Source organism: Coenobita brevimanus, chromosome 57 (assembly GCF_032717465.1).
Source record: "Coenobita brevimanus isolate Jiangsu-jjx chromosome 57, ASM3271746v2, whole genome shotgun sequence".
NCBI classification, from domain to species: domain Eukaryota; kingdom Metazoa; phylum Arthropoda; class Malacostraca; order Decapoda; family Coenobitidae; genus Coenobita; species Coenobita brevimanus.
The window spans coordinates 29,124,731-29,139,581 of NC_137010.1; the positions used below are offsets into that span (position 1 = coordinate 29,124,731).

General features: G+C 40.2%; 1 protein-coding gene across 1 annotated transcript in view; it reads right to left on the bottom strand.

Moving 5' to 3' along the window:
• The window catches only part of LOC145402128 (jmjC domain-containing protein 8-like), a 144,747-nt gene that overhangs the window by 83,568 nt on the left and 46,328 nt on the right, over nt 1–14,851 (bottom strand). Inside the window, exon 5 of the mRNA XM_080274243.1 lies at nt 7,132–7,297. Within this exon, the coding sequence (XP_080130369.1) occupies nt 7,132–7,297 (166 nt within the window). The remainder of the gene's footprint in view (nt 1–7,131; nt 7,298–14,851) is intronic.

Consider the following 14,851-nt stretch of genomic DNA (forward strand, 5'->3'; position numbering starts at 1 on the left):
TGGAAACTCCCTGTACTGTTGTTTGCAGATGATACTGTATTGTTGAGTGAAGACGAAGGGGAGCTGCAAGGCTTGGTGGATGAGTTTGAGAGAGTGTGTAAGAAACGGAACCTAAAGGTGAATGTAGGGAAGAGTAAAGTGATGGTCTTTGAGAGAGGTGAAGTTAGTGAATGTACAGCGAGGTTAGATGGTGAGGAATTGGAAAATGAGAGTACGTTTAAGTATTTGGGTAGTGTGATGAGTAAGGATAGAGGTTTGGAGGGTGAAGTGTTTGAAAGGGTACAGCAGGGAAGAAAGGTTGCTGGTTCTTTGAAAGCAGTGATAAGAAACAGGGAAGTGAGCATGGAAGTGAAAAAGTTACTACATGACAGTATTGTGATACCAACTCTAACGTACGGAAGTGAAGCTTGGACATTGTTGGAAGGACACAAGTCAAGAGTGAGAGCAGTGGAAATGAGTTATTTAAGAGGAGCCTGTGGAGTCACGTGGAGAGACAGGCTGACGAATGAGGATATAAAGGAGCGTTGTGGTGTGGATGTGGATGTGATAGGAAGCGTTATGAGGAACACACTGAGGTGGTTTGGCCATGTTGAGAGGATGGAGGGTGAAAGACTGATGAAGAGAGTGTATGTGAGTGAGGTGGTGGGGGGAAGAGGGAGGGGGAGGCCGAGGATGAGATGGTGGGATGGGGTGGAGAGGTATATGAGAGAGGGGGGTGTGAGTTGGGAGCAGGGCAGTGAAATGGCGGGGGACAGGGCGACTTGGAGGCGATTTGTTTGTGGCCACCCCCAACGGGATTGAGGCGTCTGGCAATAGATAGATAGATAGACATTTCTATTTTATTTACATTATTTAGATTTCTATTTTAACACACTCACACTTATATTCCTAGTACTTTATACACTTATTTATCTATCTATCTATCTATCTATCTATTGCCAGACGCCATAATCCCGTAAGGGGTGGCCATTTGACTTTGAGTTATTTGTTTTACGGGGAGGGGCACTAACCCTCCACCAACCCACTTGCTGACATGTGGGGAGCACGTATGAGTTGGTTATATGGTTACCACCCAGCGTTGTAAATGGTTTCTTGGCTTACAGGAAACCATTTGGCTTGTCACTCAATGTAAAGCCACCTGTAAAGGAAAGAAAAGCAATAAGTGACAAGAGAGATGGGAGAAATAGGAAGAGAGGACGACAGGCACAGAAAAAGAATGATAAAGGCTAAGGAAGTAGGCAGCACTACATCAAGTGAGTGGATGATGGTCGCCACTTATTTATATATACAATATTTATCCATAAGTTTCCTGCAGTACTAGTCGTTTATTTTCACTCCAGGCATTCACTTTCTCGTTCAGTAAACTGGCGTAGAGTGCGAAGCTTTCACTTTCACTGTAATTACTCCAAGTATTTATACTCATATTCATATATTACTAATTATTTACATTTCCTATTTTATTTACACTGTTTACATTTCTATTTTATTTACATTATTTAATTTCTATTTTATTTACACTATGTTATGCACTGTCACTTGCAGTAACTTATAAAACTATTTTCCACTGTACAATTACATTTACATTCACTGCTTTCACTTCCTATTTACACATTAATTACATTTCCACTTGCACTGTTTTAGAACTTGGGACACAGAAGCATCCGTACTGGGGGTTTCTGTCACCATTTCCTCCACTGCCTCATCCCACGAGTCACCAGAGAGATTGTAGTCACTGTCCATCATAATCACTGATATACTGTATTAGCCAGTTCACGTTCCAGGGCAGAGTCACTTAGTCCTTTACCCCTTCCCAACTGAGGTTTAGCAAGGGTAGAGGTCACAGGGCCCTTTGCACTGGGCTCAGAAGCGGAGGAAATGGACGGGCACGAATCAGACATGGTTTCACCTCAAAAGATGACAGTAAACTGAATGATGTGACGCATATGGGCAGGGAAGGGTTGACAATGTTAGTGTGGTGACAGCTGCTAATTTATATGCTATGAAATGACTGGCAGGAAATCTAGACAATACATAATAAATCAATAGTTCCAGGTGAATGTAAATATCACTTAGGCTTCTCCTTTCCTTTCTTATATATATTTTTATTACGAGAATGTCATACGGCATATTTCAAGGGTAAATAAACAGGGAAAATTTGTGAATGAGTGCATGTGGGGTGTTGCCAGGTGATAATTAGCCCATTCCAGATGTATGGCAGTATCAATTACCTTTTCTCTTTTTTATATAAATTATTTGTATAAGAATAGGGCATAGGGCACATTTCAATGGATAAAATGAGTGGAAAAATCCGGGCAGGATTTGTGTAGCACAGCACGGCTGGGCAGGCAGGAGGAGAGGGTAATGGAGGGGAGGTAAGGAGGGGAGGTAAGGAGGGGAGGTAAGGAGGGGAGTCAAGGACAGGGAAGGGTTGACAGTATCAGCCTGGTGACAGCTGCTAATTTATATGCTGTGAAATGACTGGCAGGAAATCTAGACAATACATAATAAAATAGCTAGTTCCAGGTGAATGTAAATATCACTTAGCCCCTACACTGCAGGGTTGTTTTTGCACTCCTTCTGCGTCCCGCGAGGATATTCGCGCTCCGACTGACTTTTTAAAAATATTTGCCAAAAATCAGTTATTACTCCTAGAATATTAAAATTACATATGCATATAGCACATACCTTCAGCTTTCCCCTGGGATGTTTGTTGAGCCTTCGTCGTCTACCGTAGGACTTGTGGAGACTTCTGAAGTTGGGTAACGAAGTCTCCACTTTACACTTCCCAACACCCAGTAATATGGTTACCACTGCCTGATATTATAACTACAGACACTTCTATGAATTTCAAGTAGTTTCGAATCCATATTCCAAAAAAGAAAACACTCTGAAAGCAATGTAAATTAAGAGCGCATACGAGCTTTCCTCCCATACTGGTTCCTCGTTGGAATTCTGACGCGGAGCTGTCATTTATTATTTATAAACACACTCACACTTTATATTCCTAGTACTTTATTACACTTATTTATATATACAATATTTATCTATAAGTGAAAGGATTGAACTTGCTGGTGAATCTCTTGAGTGTGTGGAAGAGTTTTATTATTTGGGAGACATGTTGTGTGCTGGAGGTGGGGCTGGTGCTAGCTCTGTGGCTAGGGTGAGAAATGGTTGGAAGAAGTTCAGGGAGCTCTTGCCTCTCCTGACATTGAGAGGGCTCTCCCTACGTGCTAAGGGGTCTTTGTATGCAGCATGTGTTAGGGGTGTAATGCTGTATGGCAGTGAGACCTGGGCAGTGAAGGAGGAAGACATTCGCCGGCTCAGACGTACAGAAATGACAATGATTAGGTGGATGTGCAGTGCGTCCCTGCGTCCAAGGCCTGGAGGGGCTGGGTTTACAATGGAAGAGTTGAGAGGTAGGATGGGACTGCAGTGTATTGGTGTTGTGATGAGGAGAGGTAGATTGAGGTGGTTTGGACATGTGGAGAGGATGGGGGATGATAATTGGGTGAGGAAGGTGAGAAGTGTTAATATTGGGGGTGGGGTTATGAGGGGTAGACCGAGAAAGACATGGGACGAGGTCATTAAGTGTGACCTTAGGGTTAAGGGACTGAACAGGGAGGCTGCAATGGATCATGCAGTGTGGAGAGCCGCCATTAGGTGACCAAGGCCGACACATGCAAGCATGTTGGAGCCTTTAAAATCGAAACGAAAACGAAACGAAGTTTCTTACAGTACTAGTAGTTTATTTTCACTTCAGGCATTCACTTTCTCGTCCTGTATACTAGTGACTGGCGTAGAGAGCGAATCTGTCACTTTCACTTTCATTTTCTCAGTATTCATACATGCTAGAGTGAAACTTTCACTCTCATTACTCCTAGTATATATACTCGTATTCTTATATTACTATTTATTTACATTCTCTATTTTATTTACATTATTTACATTTCTATTTTATTTACACTATGTTATGGACTGTCACTTGCAGTAACTTATAAAACTATTTTCCACTGTTAAGTTATATTTACATTCATTGCTTTCACTTGCTGTTTACAAATTATTTACATTTCCACTTGCATTGTTTTAGAGTCACCAGAAAGATCGTAGTCACTGTCCATCATTATCATTGATAAATTAGCCAGTTCACGTTCCACAGCAGTCACTTAGCCCTTTACCCCTTTCCACACGAGGTTTAGTAGCGGTAGAGGTCACAGGGCCCTTTGCATGGGGCTAAAAAGCGGCGGAATTGGACAGGCGCAAATCCGACGTGGTTTCACCTTGAAAGATGACACTAAACTGAATGCTGTGGTCTAGAAAGGCAGTGAAAGGTTGCCAATGTCAGTGTGGTCACAGCTGCTAATATATACGCTATAAAATGATTGGCAGGAAATCTAGACAATACATAATAAATTAGGTAGTTCCAGGTGAATGTAAATATCACTTAGGCTTCTCCTTTCCTTTCTTATATATATTTTTATTATGAGAACAGGTCATAAGGCATATTTCAAGGGGAAATAAACAGGGAAAATTAGCGAACGAGTGCACGTGAGGTGTTGCCAGGTGATAATTAGCCCATTCCAGGTGTATGGCAGTATCAATTACCTTTTCTCTTTATATATATATATTATTTGTATAAGAATAGGGCATAGGGCACATTTCAATGGATAAAATGAGTGGAAAAATCCGTCCAGCATTTGTGTAACGCAGCACAACTGATCAAGCGGGAGGAGAGGGTAATGGAGGGAAGGTAAGGAGGGGGGAGTCAAGGACAGGAGAAAAATGGCTAAATTGTCAACAGTGGATGGGAGTACAGGTGACATTAGGAGAACTAAGTATAGCTGGACACTGGTAGTACTGACAGATAATATAACCCACCACTTGAAAGCCCAGGCGAATTCAAAATAACACAGAATCACAAAAGTGACGCCCTGCGGTATGATCCCTTGCTTCCAAGCGTCACGAAAGTGATGCCCCGCGGTTAAGGGGTTAGGCTTCTCCCTTCCTTTCTTATATATATTTTTATTACGAGAATAGGTCATACAGCATATTTCAAGAGTAAATAAACAGGGAAAATTAGCGAACGAGTGCATGTGGGGTGTTGCCAGGTGATAATTAGCCCATTCCAGGTGTATGGCAGTATCAATTACCTTTTCTCTTTTTTATATATATTATTATGTATAAGAATAGGGCATAAGGCACATTTCAATGGATAAAATAAGTGGAAAAATCTGGGCAGGATTTGTGTAGCGCGGCGCAGCTGGTCAGGCGGGAGGAGAGGGTAATGGAGGGGAGGTAAGGAGGGGAGTCAAGGACAGGGGAAAAATGGTTAAATTGTCAACAGTGGATGGGAGTACGGATGACATTAGCAGCACTGACTATAGCTGGACAGTGGTAGTACTGACAGATGATACAAGCCACCAATTGAATGCCCGGGCAATTTAAAAAAACACAGAATCACAAAAGTGACATCCCACGGTATGATCCCTTGCGACCAAGTGTCACGCAAGTGACGCCCCATGGTTTAAGGTTTTAAAGCGGTCAGGGCAACACTTGGGCAGAGCACCTTTGACTAACCACTTTCAGCGACCTTCAGAACTCAGTGGAGAAGCAGTGAATGAATGACCTAGACCTTTAGAGACCTGGTTTGCTTGAGGTAAGGACATTACGGGGTCCCACAGGAGAGTGAGGAATTTCTGTCAGGGTGTGTCTGCGAGATAGGAATTTCTTTCAGGGTAAGTCTGCAAGATAGCAACTTCCGGTCAAGGTATACTGAGCTACCAGTACCACCATTCCACCACATCCTCTTTGTGTGTGGTAAGGATGCGGATGCGGATGTTTAGTTTATCACAAAAGTGGATGCAGATGCGGATGTGGATTTTAAAAAATGATGCAGTTATTTCGCACATGCAGATGCGGATATCTGAGACATCTCTAGTACGCACTATAAATTTACGGAAAATTTAAATACAATAATGCAAACACTCATAATTCCATAGGTATCCACTGGGCAGAATTTAGTATACTGTACACTGATCCCTGTGTTCATTCTAATCCTCTCTACTGAATATTGGCAAATCAATCAGATGTATCATCAATCTCTCCCTCTCAATTAGTCTGATATACTGATGGTTAATGTACTGTCTTATTTGACCAATGAACTACATGAGATAAACTGCGAAGTAACAAAACACTCACAAATCAGGATCAACGAACTAGAGGAAATCATTAGAAAACCTTTCACAACCTTTTCTGCCATTATGGCCACATTAATTACATAAAAAGTTATATGTTATAAATCAGCTCAAACTTCTAGAGCTCAATTAACATATTCCCCCAATTTACAGTACCAACTGTATGCAAAAGGCTGTGACATTGTGGAGTACATCCAACTTATATAACAATGGGACAAAAAATGACAATTCCCCCTTACCCCCTTCAAGAAAAGGTAGGTAGTGGCAACCACTGTCCACCCATTTGATGTAGCGCTGTCTGCTTCTTCCTTCACCTTTATTAATCTATTTTTGTGTCTGCACTCCTCTCTTTCCTTCCTGTCATTTTTTATTACTTTTCTATCTGCTTCAGTTGGCTCTACATTTAATGACAAGACTAATGGCTTCCTGTAACCTAGGAACCCACTAACAATGCCGGGTGGTAACCATACAACCAGATTGTGGGGTGAAGTGGAGCCTACTATGGTGTCTCTGCTAACTGAACAGAGATTCAAATAGGGCATACATCCAGGAACCATACCTCCACACTTTTCCCCATGCCTCACCACTGAGGTGTTGTCAACCTCAAGGGGACATTGATTTGCTGCATAGGGTGGCTCTGCAGGGGCAGCTGCTTGCCTGTGATTGATGAGTCTGCTCAGCCAGACTCAGACTTGGGTTGATCAAAAGCAACAATCCCCATCAAAATGTAGGTATCCAAGGCTGGGCTACTGTAATCCAGTACATTTAAAGGCAGATGATCAATTTACAGTTCTTGGTGGCACATACCTGTAAATAGTCAAAAAGTCTCCAATCACCTCTTGGGGATCAAAATTAATCTAGACAAGACAGTCACTCCAACTAGGGGTGTTCTAACTACAGTAAAAGACGAGAGGCCTACAAAAGCTGTGAGTAAACCCACCGTTGCCAAGTGTGGACGGCAGCTGAGGATGGAGGTGTGAACTGCAGTAATCTTGGAAGCTGATGTCCTTCTTGGCATAGCTGTAGCTATTGGCAGAGCTCAGACGGATGGTCGTATGGCCATACCCCTCCACCAAAGCCGACTGCCGTGTTAGGGATCGGAACACCTGTAAAATTATGAGGAAGTAGAAACAATGCTGCATGGGGAAATGAAGAACTGGTAGGAAAACGCACACATACACACACACACTGGTGAGAGGGCAGAGAGAGAGAGAGAGGATGTAGGTCACTATGCTCCGCACTTGCTACTCCTGGCCACACCTAACAATATATTTATATGAGTCATGCTCTGCACTAGGCTAAATTAAGTGATGTTCTAATATAGTACAGAAAGTATAAGCAAAAAAAGTGTTGTTCAGATAGCAAAGTGCATCCAAGTCAGTGTATTCAAAGGAATCTGCTGATACAATGTAAACATCAGTTGGGAGTCATCATTATCACCAGGTGGGTAGAAGGGAGATGCAAATTTGTAAGTAAAAGTTATCTTTCTAAGTAGGAATCATCTTTCGGCAAGATGGGTACTATGTGAATATGGATGGAGTTAAGAGAAGGGATAAGGGTAGAAAACAGGATGATGACTTCTACCCACAACTGGTTGAAATGGAATTAAATTAAACATATAATAAATTAGTAGAGAAAGTGACTAAACTGGAGAAAACTTTCCAAAGGGAAATGGATGAAATTAAGAAGGAGCTATACATCCAGAGGAAAAAAGATGGAAAAATAGTAAAGGAATTAAACAAAAAAGACACAACAATCAATGAGCTGTAAGTTGAGGTAGTTTCACTGAGAAAGAAGACTACTGAAATGGTGAGCACAGTTGTCAAACTTGAGAGTATTATGGAGGAGTTCAGAAATGATACAGTGACAATTAGGCATACAAGCATACTGAACACAAGATAACCCAGGTGAAAAAAATGATGAGAAATTGCAAGATGAAGTACAAACTACGTATGGTGAAAGTAAGGAAAGACTTAGTAACAAAAGTCAAAGAAAAAAAAGCATTAAAAAGGAAGTGAAACATATAATTAAAAACAACCCCAAACTGGTCAAAGAGTCAGCAGATATAAAAAAAAATCACTAGTAACCACTGGTATAAATGAAGAAATAAAAAACAGATTCTTGAGACAAAAAGGAGTTGGTAAATATAATGAACATACTGAAGGAAGTATCAGAGGATACAGGATATCTGTGATAAAGATATAGAGGAAAACATACGAGAAAAATAAGTTACCCCTGAAAGTAATCTTCTAAAGTATGAAGCACACTATAGAGGATATAATAAAAATAGCTAACTAATAAACTCGTGGAAAAAGAGGAATGTAAAAAAGTATGGATAAAAAGATGCCTAACTCAGGAGGAATGGGGATCACTAAAGGAAAAGAGGGAAGAAGCAAACCCAAAAGATGAGGAAAGATCAGAGTAAGAGAGGAGCAAGTTTTTATTTAGAAAGTAGTGGGATTACAAGCAAGAAAATGGTACATAAACAAGAGGGAATAAGAAAATGGAAGGTAGTAGAGTAGTAGACTCAAATGTCAAATATGTAACAACATGATTAAGCTGATGTACTTAAATGCAGATGGAATGGTATCCAAATTATTAGAGACAAAGGACTATACCAAAGAAATGGAACCTCACATAATTTGCCTAAATGAAACAAAATTAATTCCAAGGATATCAAACGACACCCTAAGCTTTGAGGATTACAATATATGGAGAAGAGATAGAAATTTGAAAAAAGGAGGAGGAGTTCTGGTATTTACAAAGAAATATCTTCAAGTTAAAGAGATACAACTAAATATACCGTCACAAGTAGAACTGATCGCATTAGAGACTGACACATCCAGAAAGAAAATAACAGTGGCAAATTTATACATGCCACCCAAAACAAACACTAGGGAAAGAGGCAAATATGAAGACCTGACAGAAAGTACAATGCAGAGTTTAAGAGCCTTACTACATACAATGAAAGGGAAATTTGAAAGAATTATATTAACTGTGGAGATTTCAATAAATATAAACTGTAATACTCTCAATGTAAGAAACTATGAAAGCTGCTGAGATCAAAAGCCCCTAGATCTTGTACTGGAGTTCTTAACACAACATAAATGGAAACACCACAAAAACGGGACTTGATGATCCATCATTACTAGATCTTATATGTACCGGGTGAGATAAAAATATCAACAACATAATGCATCACCCTCCCTTCTGCAAAAGCAACCATGTAGTAACAAATTTCAAATGCAGTATTGCATATGAGGCCTCCTGTGTTAAAGGGGCATAACCTTCAAACCACTATTTTCTAAGATATGACAGAAAAACAGGCTGCGACCCCCAGGATGAAAGTGTTATCAATTTCAAGCAAAATGTGACCACATGTGGGTCAGTAGAAGGGTCAGAAGTTGCGTGATTTTACCCGTCAGAAACGTCAGACCAACTCTGATCTGGTGTGCTACAGGGGAGTAACTCTGAGTGAGCCACCAGCCAGTGAGAATTCGGCATTCTGTGTATACCTCCTCCTCAGCCAATCATCCGCCATCAGCCCCACATGTGCCTCTCTCTTAAACGTGTTCTACTGACAGTAAAAATGAAGCTCAACCCCCATAACACACTCACAAGAGGTTAAGGAAGCCAGAAACTTCAAAAAAATGTATCTAAGAAGAAACGTGATAGTGGTGAATCATACATGAGCCTCAAACCAAGCAACAAGTGGCTGCACGGGTTTTGGGACCTCCCTGCTCCTGTCCCAGCAAATGTTTTGGTAAAGTTGGTCTGGAAAATGCTCAAGAAATCTTAATAACTACTGAGATTTGCACGATCATACAACACAAACAAGATACCTGTATAGGCGTGTAACAGTTACAGAAGTGAAGAGGTCTGAGATGAAAGAAATGGACAGCAGACGAAAATCGAGAATCTACACTGTCGAGAATCTACACTTTCCTGTGTCTGGACACTCTTTTCTCCCTTGTGACCGCGATTTTGGGAACCTTGATTGTGCACTGAAGGGCTAAAATGTCTATTCAACTCCCCATTACATTAAATTCATGAATGAGTGTAGGGAAAAAAAAAACTAAATGTAGTGGAAATGAATATGGACACTTTTCTGGATTTTGATGTACTTCAGGCAGTTGTCACCAAACTGGGATTTAGTGGGAGTGGATTCAAGAATGCCCATATGTTTATTGTGCACAGACTCTAAAATGAGAACCAAAGGGAAGGCTGGATATGGTTTTTGTGAGCCAGTTCCCATCAAGCTCCAGAAGGGTCAAGGAATGAACTATGACCCAACCACCTTTAATTTGCCTAGTATTCCACTGCCACCAAAATATCCCAATGGCGTTCACCTCAAATCTGAGAAACTGAATGGTCTTAAGGAACTATATATGTAAATTCATAGCACCAGAATACATGGGATTCTACAGTGACTTACTCAAGCACCAGGAGGAAGTACAGGAGGAAGGGGGAATGGTCCGGGAGGGTGATGAGTCCGACCTGGATGAAATCCTTGACTACTAGAACCCCCCCCCTTCCCTCAATCCACTCAGCCACAATGGCATCATTGGAATGTTATGTAACTATATTAACCTTTTCGCGTGTGGATAAGTTAATAAATTTTGTGGGACATGACACGCCTGCTTTTCTTCCCTCCCCACCCGCCCACCGCGTGCTCCAAAAATGTGTATTCTTGGCTTATTTTCACCACCCTAACATATTTATTTTGCCACAATATTCTTAAAAAAAAAAAAAAAAAAAAAAAAAAAAAAGCTACACTACTTGGGTAGTGTGATGAGTAAGGATGGAGGTTTGGAGGGTGAAGTGCTTGAAAGGGTACAGCAGGGAAGAAAGGTTGCTGGTTCTTTGAAAGCAGTGATAAGAAACAAGGAAGTGAGCACGGAAGTGAAAAAGTTACTACATGACAGTATTGTGATACCAACTCTAACGTACAGAAGTGAAGCTTGGACATTGTTGGAAGGACACAAGTCAAGAGTGAGAGCAGTGGAAATGAGTTATTTAAGAGGAGCCTGTGGAGTCACGTGGAGAGACAGGCTGACGAATGAGGATATAAAGGAGCGTTGTGGTGTGGATGTGGATGTGATAGGAAGCGTTATGAGGAACACACTGAGGTGGTTTGGCCATGTGGAGAGGATGGAGGGTGAAAGACTGACGAAGAGAGTGTATGTGAGTGAGGTGGAGGGGGGAAGAGGGAGGGGGAGGCCGAGGATGAGATGGAGGGATGGGGTGGAGAGGTATATGAGAGAGGGGGGTGTGAGTTGGGAGCAGGGCAGTGAAATGGCGGGGAACAGGGCGACTTGGAGGCGATTTGTTTGTGGCCACCCCAAACGGGATTGAGGCGTCTGGCAATAGATAGATAGATAGACAGACATACGTTAGGGCCGCATGAATAAACATTCAAGAGCATACATTTCACTTCCCAACATCATAAGTCGAATGTTTACTAATCAATCTCTATATGTTATACCATCATTGGAAAGAGAATTATATTAGATTTCGAATGCCGGATGTCCCAGTTTGATACGACGTATAGTGCTCAAGTAATAAGCAAAAAAGTAAAACTCATTTTCGACAGACAGCAGATTTTTTTATTCGGGGAGCTCTAGTGAAAAACTTTTCGTGCCACTGTCATGTTTTTATGTTATCATCCTATGCAGAATTTAACTGACTTTCATTTGAGCCCACAATGGTGATCCTAAGCCTCATAGTTTTCGAGAAAAATGCAAAAAACTACGGTGCAACCATGCCGTGTCGTGACTGTAGGGCAGTTTCCTGCTTTCCTCTAAGCTACTGCACATATTTCACCAATTCTTTGTACACCGGATATGCACACTATATTCACTTGATTAACTATCATTATTATTATAGCTGAATACTCACATTGGTGCAGGGTAGAGGCAATGTAGTTATTTAGAAACAGTAGCATAATCTTCATTGGGCCAACAGTTGATAACGACCAGGAATGCTTCACAAACACCAAATATCCTATTGCAAACATGAAATCTAATCACAACAGTGCCCAAACACTATATACAAGCACTACTGGTATAGTGAAATGTGTTGCACGGCCGGGACGGGGGTAATTGTGGAAATTTAATGGGACAGAACCACGCACTACCTTCCCCTCACAGCTCATTTGGTACTGGATAACCTGTCCGCTCTCTTGCTGGTATAGGGACCCACAGTTGCCAACTCATTACTTTTGTTGAGGAGCAGGGAAGCTATGACGCCTCCTAAAATGATGCCGATCGGCCGAAAACTTTTCCTCTGACGAAAGTTTTTATGGTTTAATGATACCAAAAGCGTCAACAAGTATAGTCGCAGCCACACCCACATGACAATAAATGCGTCATCGTGCGCGGAGGGGTTAACTATACAAGATGTTTCAAATCATTATCTTTCCTATGTACCTTTTTACAGGTCGCTGAAAAGAAAAAACATAAAAAACAAAATTTAAAAATTTGTATAAAATTCACTATTCAATGTAGGATAATGAACTTTTCATAAGTTACTATCCTAATAGTATATTTAGTAAAAATTATGTTATAGTTTCAGTCATGAAAATTTTTGAGGGGGGGGGGACCCTTTGGGGTAGGGTGCAAAAAACAAACAAATGAACAAACATGCATTTCGAAAAGTTCTCAACCAGACGATTATAGTGATGTATAACTTAAGATCATTTTACTTAAAATACATTATGTACCTCTTCTCAAACTTTACTTTTCAGTTACTCAAACCTATGATTTTGGGGTTACACCCCAGTAGCACCGGAGGCCTCATATGATAAAGTTATCAGTAATGAAAGTTACAAAAAGGGCCTAAACTACAAAAAGGGAAACTACCATGACCTAAAAAGTACTTCATGGAAATACATTGAGAAAAGGAGCTTCGAGGACATGACATAAATGTTATGTTTATGAGTAAAAGCAGATGATGTATATTCCAATTTCCACTCAATTAACGCCGGTGTGCCACAGGGATCAGTTCTGGCGCCAACCCTATTCCTGGTTCATATTAATGACCTCTTATCTGTCACCCACAATCCTATCCACTCATACGCAGATGACTTAACACTACATAGTTCATTCACACTCAGACACCCATTTACAAAATCTAGTATCTCTACCTCTCAACTCAGTACAGCCATCTCCATAAATTAAGACCTATCTACGATCAAGTGAATGGGGACAAAACAACCTTGTCTCTTTTAATGCTAGTAAAACTAAATATATACAATTTACTAATAGACAGATATTGCCAGATTCGTACATTACCCTCAGTGCTACTAATATTCCCATCTCAAAAAGTATTGAAATTCTTGGCGTCTCACTTAACAATGCCCTCAGCTGGACCTCTCATGTCAGATCACTTGCTAAAACTGCCTCAAAGAAACTTGCATTATTGTACAGAGTCCGTAACTTCTTCACTGATGAACAGTTAACTATAATTTATAAGAGTCATGGGCGCTTTCAGCCTGAATATTGCTCACCCTTGTGGAATGAATGTGGAGAGGTTGCATTAAAACAACTAGACAATATTCAGAACAAAGCTGTTAGAAGTATTAACAACCCTGCCATTACAAATAAACTACCTCCCCTGCAGGTATGAAGGAATGTTGCCTCCCTTGCATTATTTTACAGATATTTTTTTTGGAAATGCTCTGACGAAGTTGAGTCCACGGTGCCACCTCTCCATGCCTTCCTTCATGCTACACGAGCATCTGGTAGCGCTCATGACCGGAATGTCACTCAGCCATATTGTAGAACTTCTGCCTATCAGAATTCTTTCATTCTCCGCACTGCATCTCTCTGGAACTCACTTCCTCAGAGTTGTTTTCCTCCAAATTTCAACCCACAGCTGTTCAAGTCTAACTGTTACTGATATTTTATGAACAAAGGACACCAGTAATCTGGTGTATGGATAATTTTTTTTTTATTCATTTGTTTTTCCTTCCTCCGTTCTGTTATTTTAAAAAAATGCATATATATATATATATATATATATATATATATATACTGTATGTATATATATATATATATATATATATATACTGTATATATATATATATATATATATAAATATATATATATATATATATATAAATATATATATATATATATATTATATATAGATATATATATATATACTGTATAGAGAGAGAGAGAGAGAGAGAGAGAGAGAGAGAAAAAAAAAAAAAATTTTGTGAATTATATGAAACAGGAATCCAAAATTATATCCCTCAGAACAAAGAAACATTAACATGGATAAATAAGTGGTTTAACATAGAATGTAAAAAATCAAAAGAGAAAAGAGACTTGCTGTGGAACAGATACAGAAGACACAATAGTCAGAGGGCATATAACAACTATAAGAAGGAAAGAAATGACTATACAAGGATAAGGAGAGAAACTCAAAGGCAGTTTGAGGAAGACATTACAAATACAAGTAGCAGCCAACTGAAGCTTTTTTACAGCTAAGTACAAAGCAAAACCAAAGTTAAAGATAAAATACAGCCCACTGTAGATGAGGGGATAACCTATATCCAAGAAAAAGATGTTTGTGAAGTTATTAAAAAAAAAAATTCCACTCAGTTTTTAAAGAGGCAAGTAATTTTGAGAGAGACGATAGGGAACATGCATGCC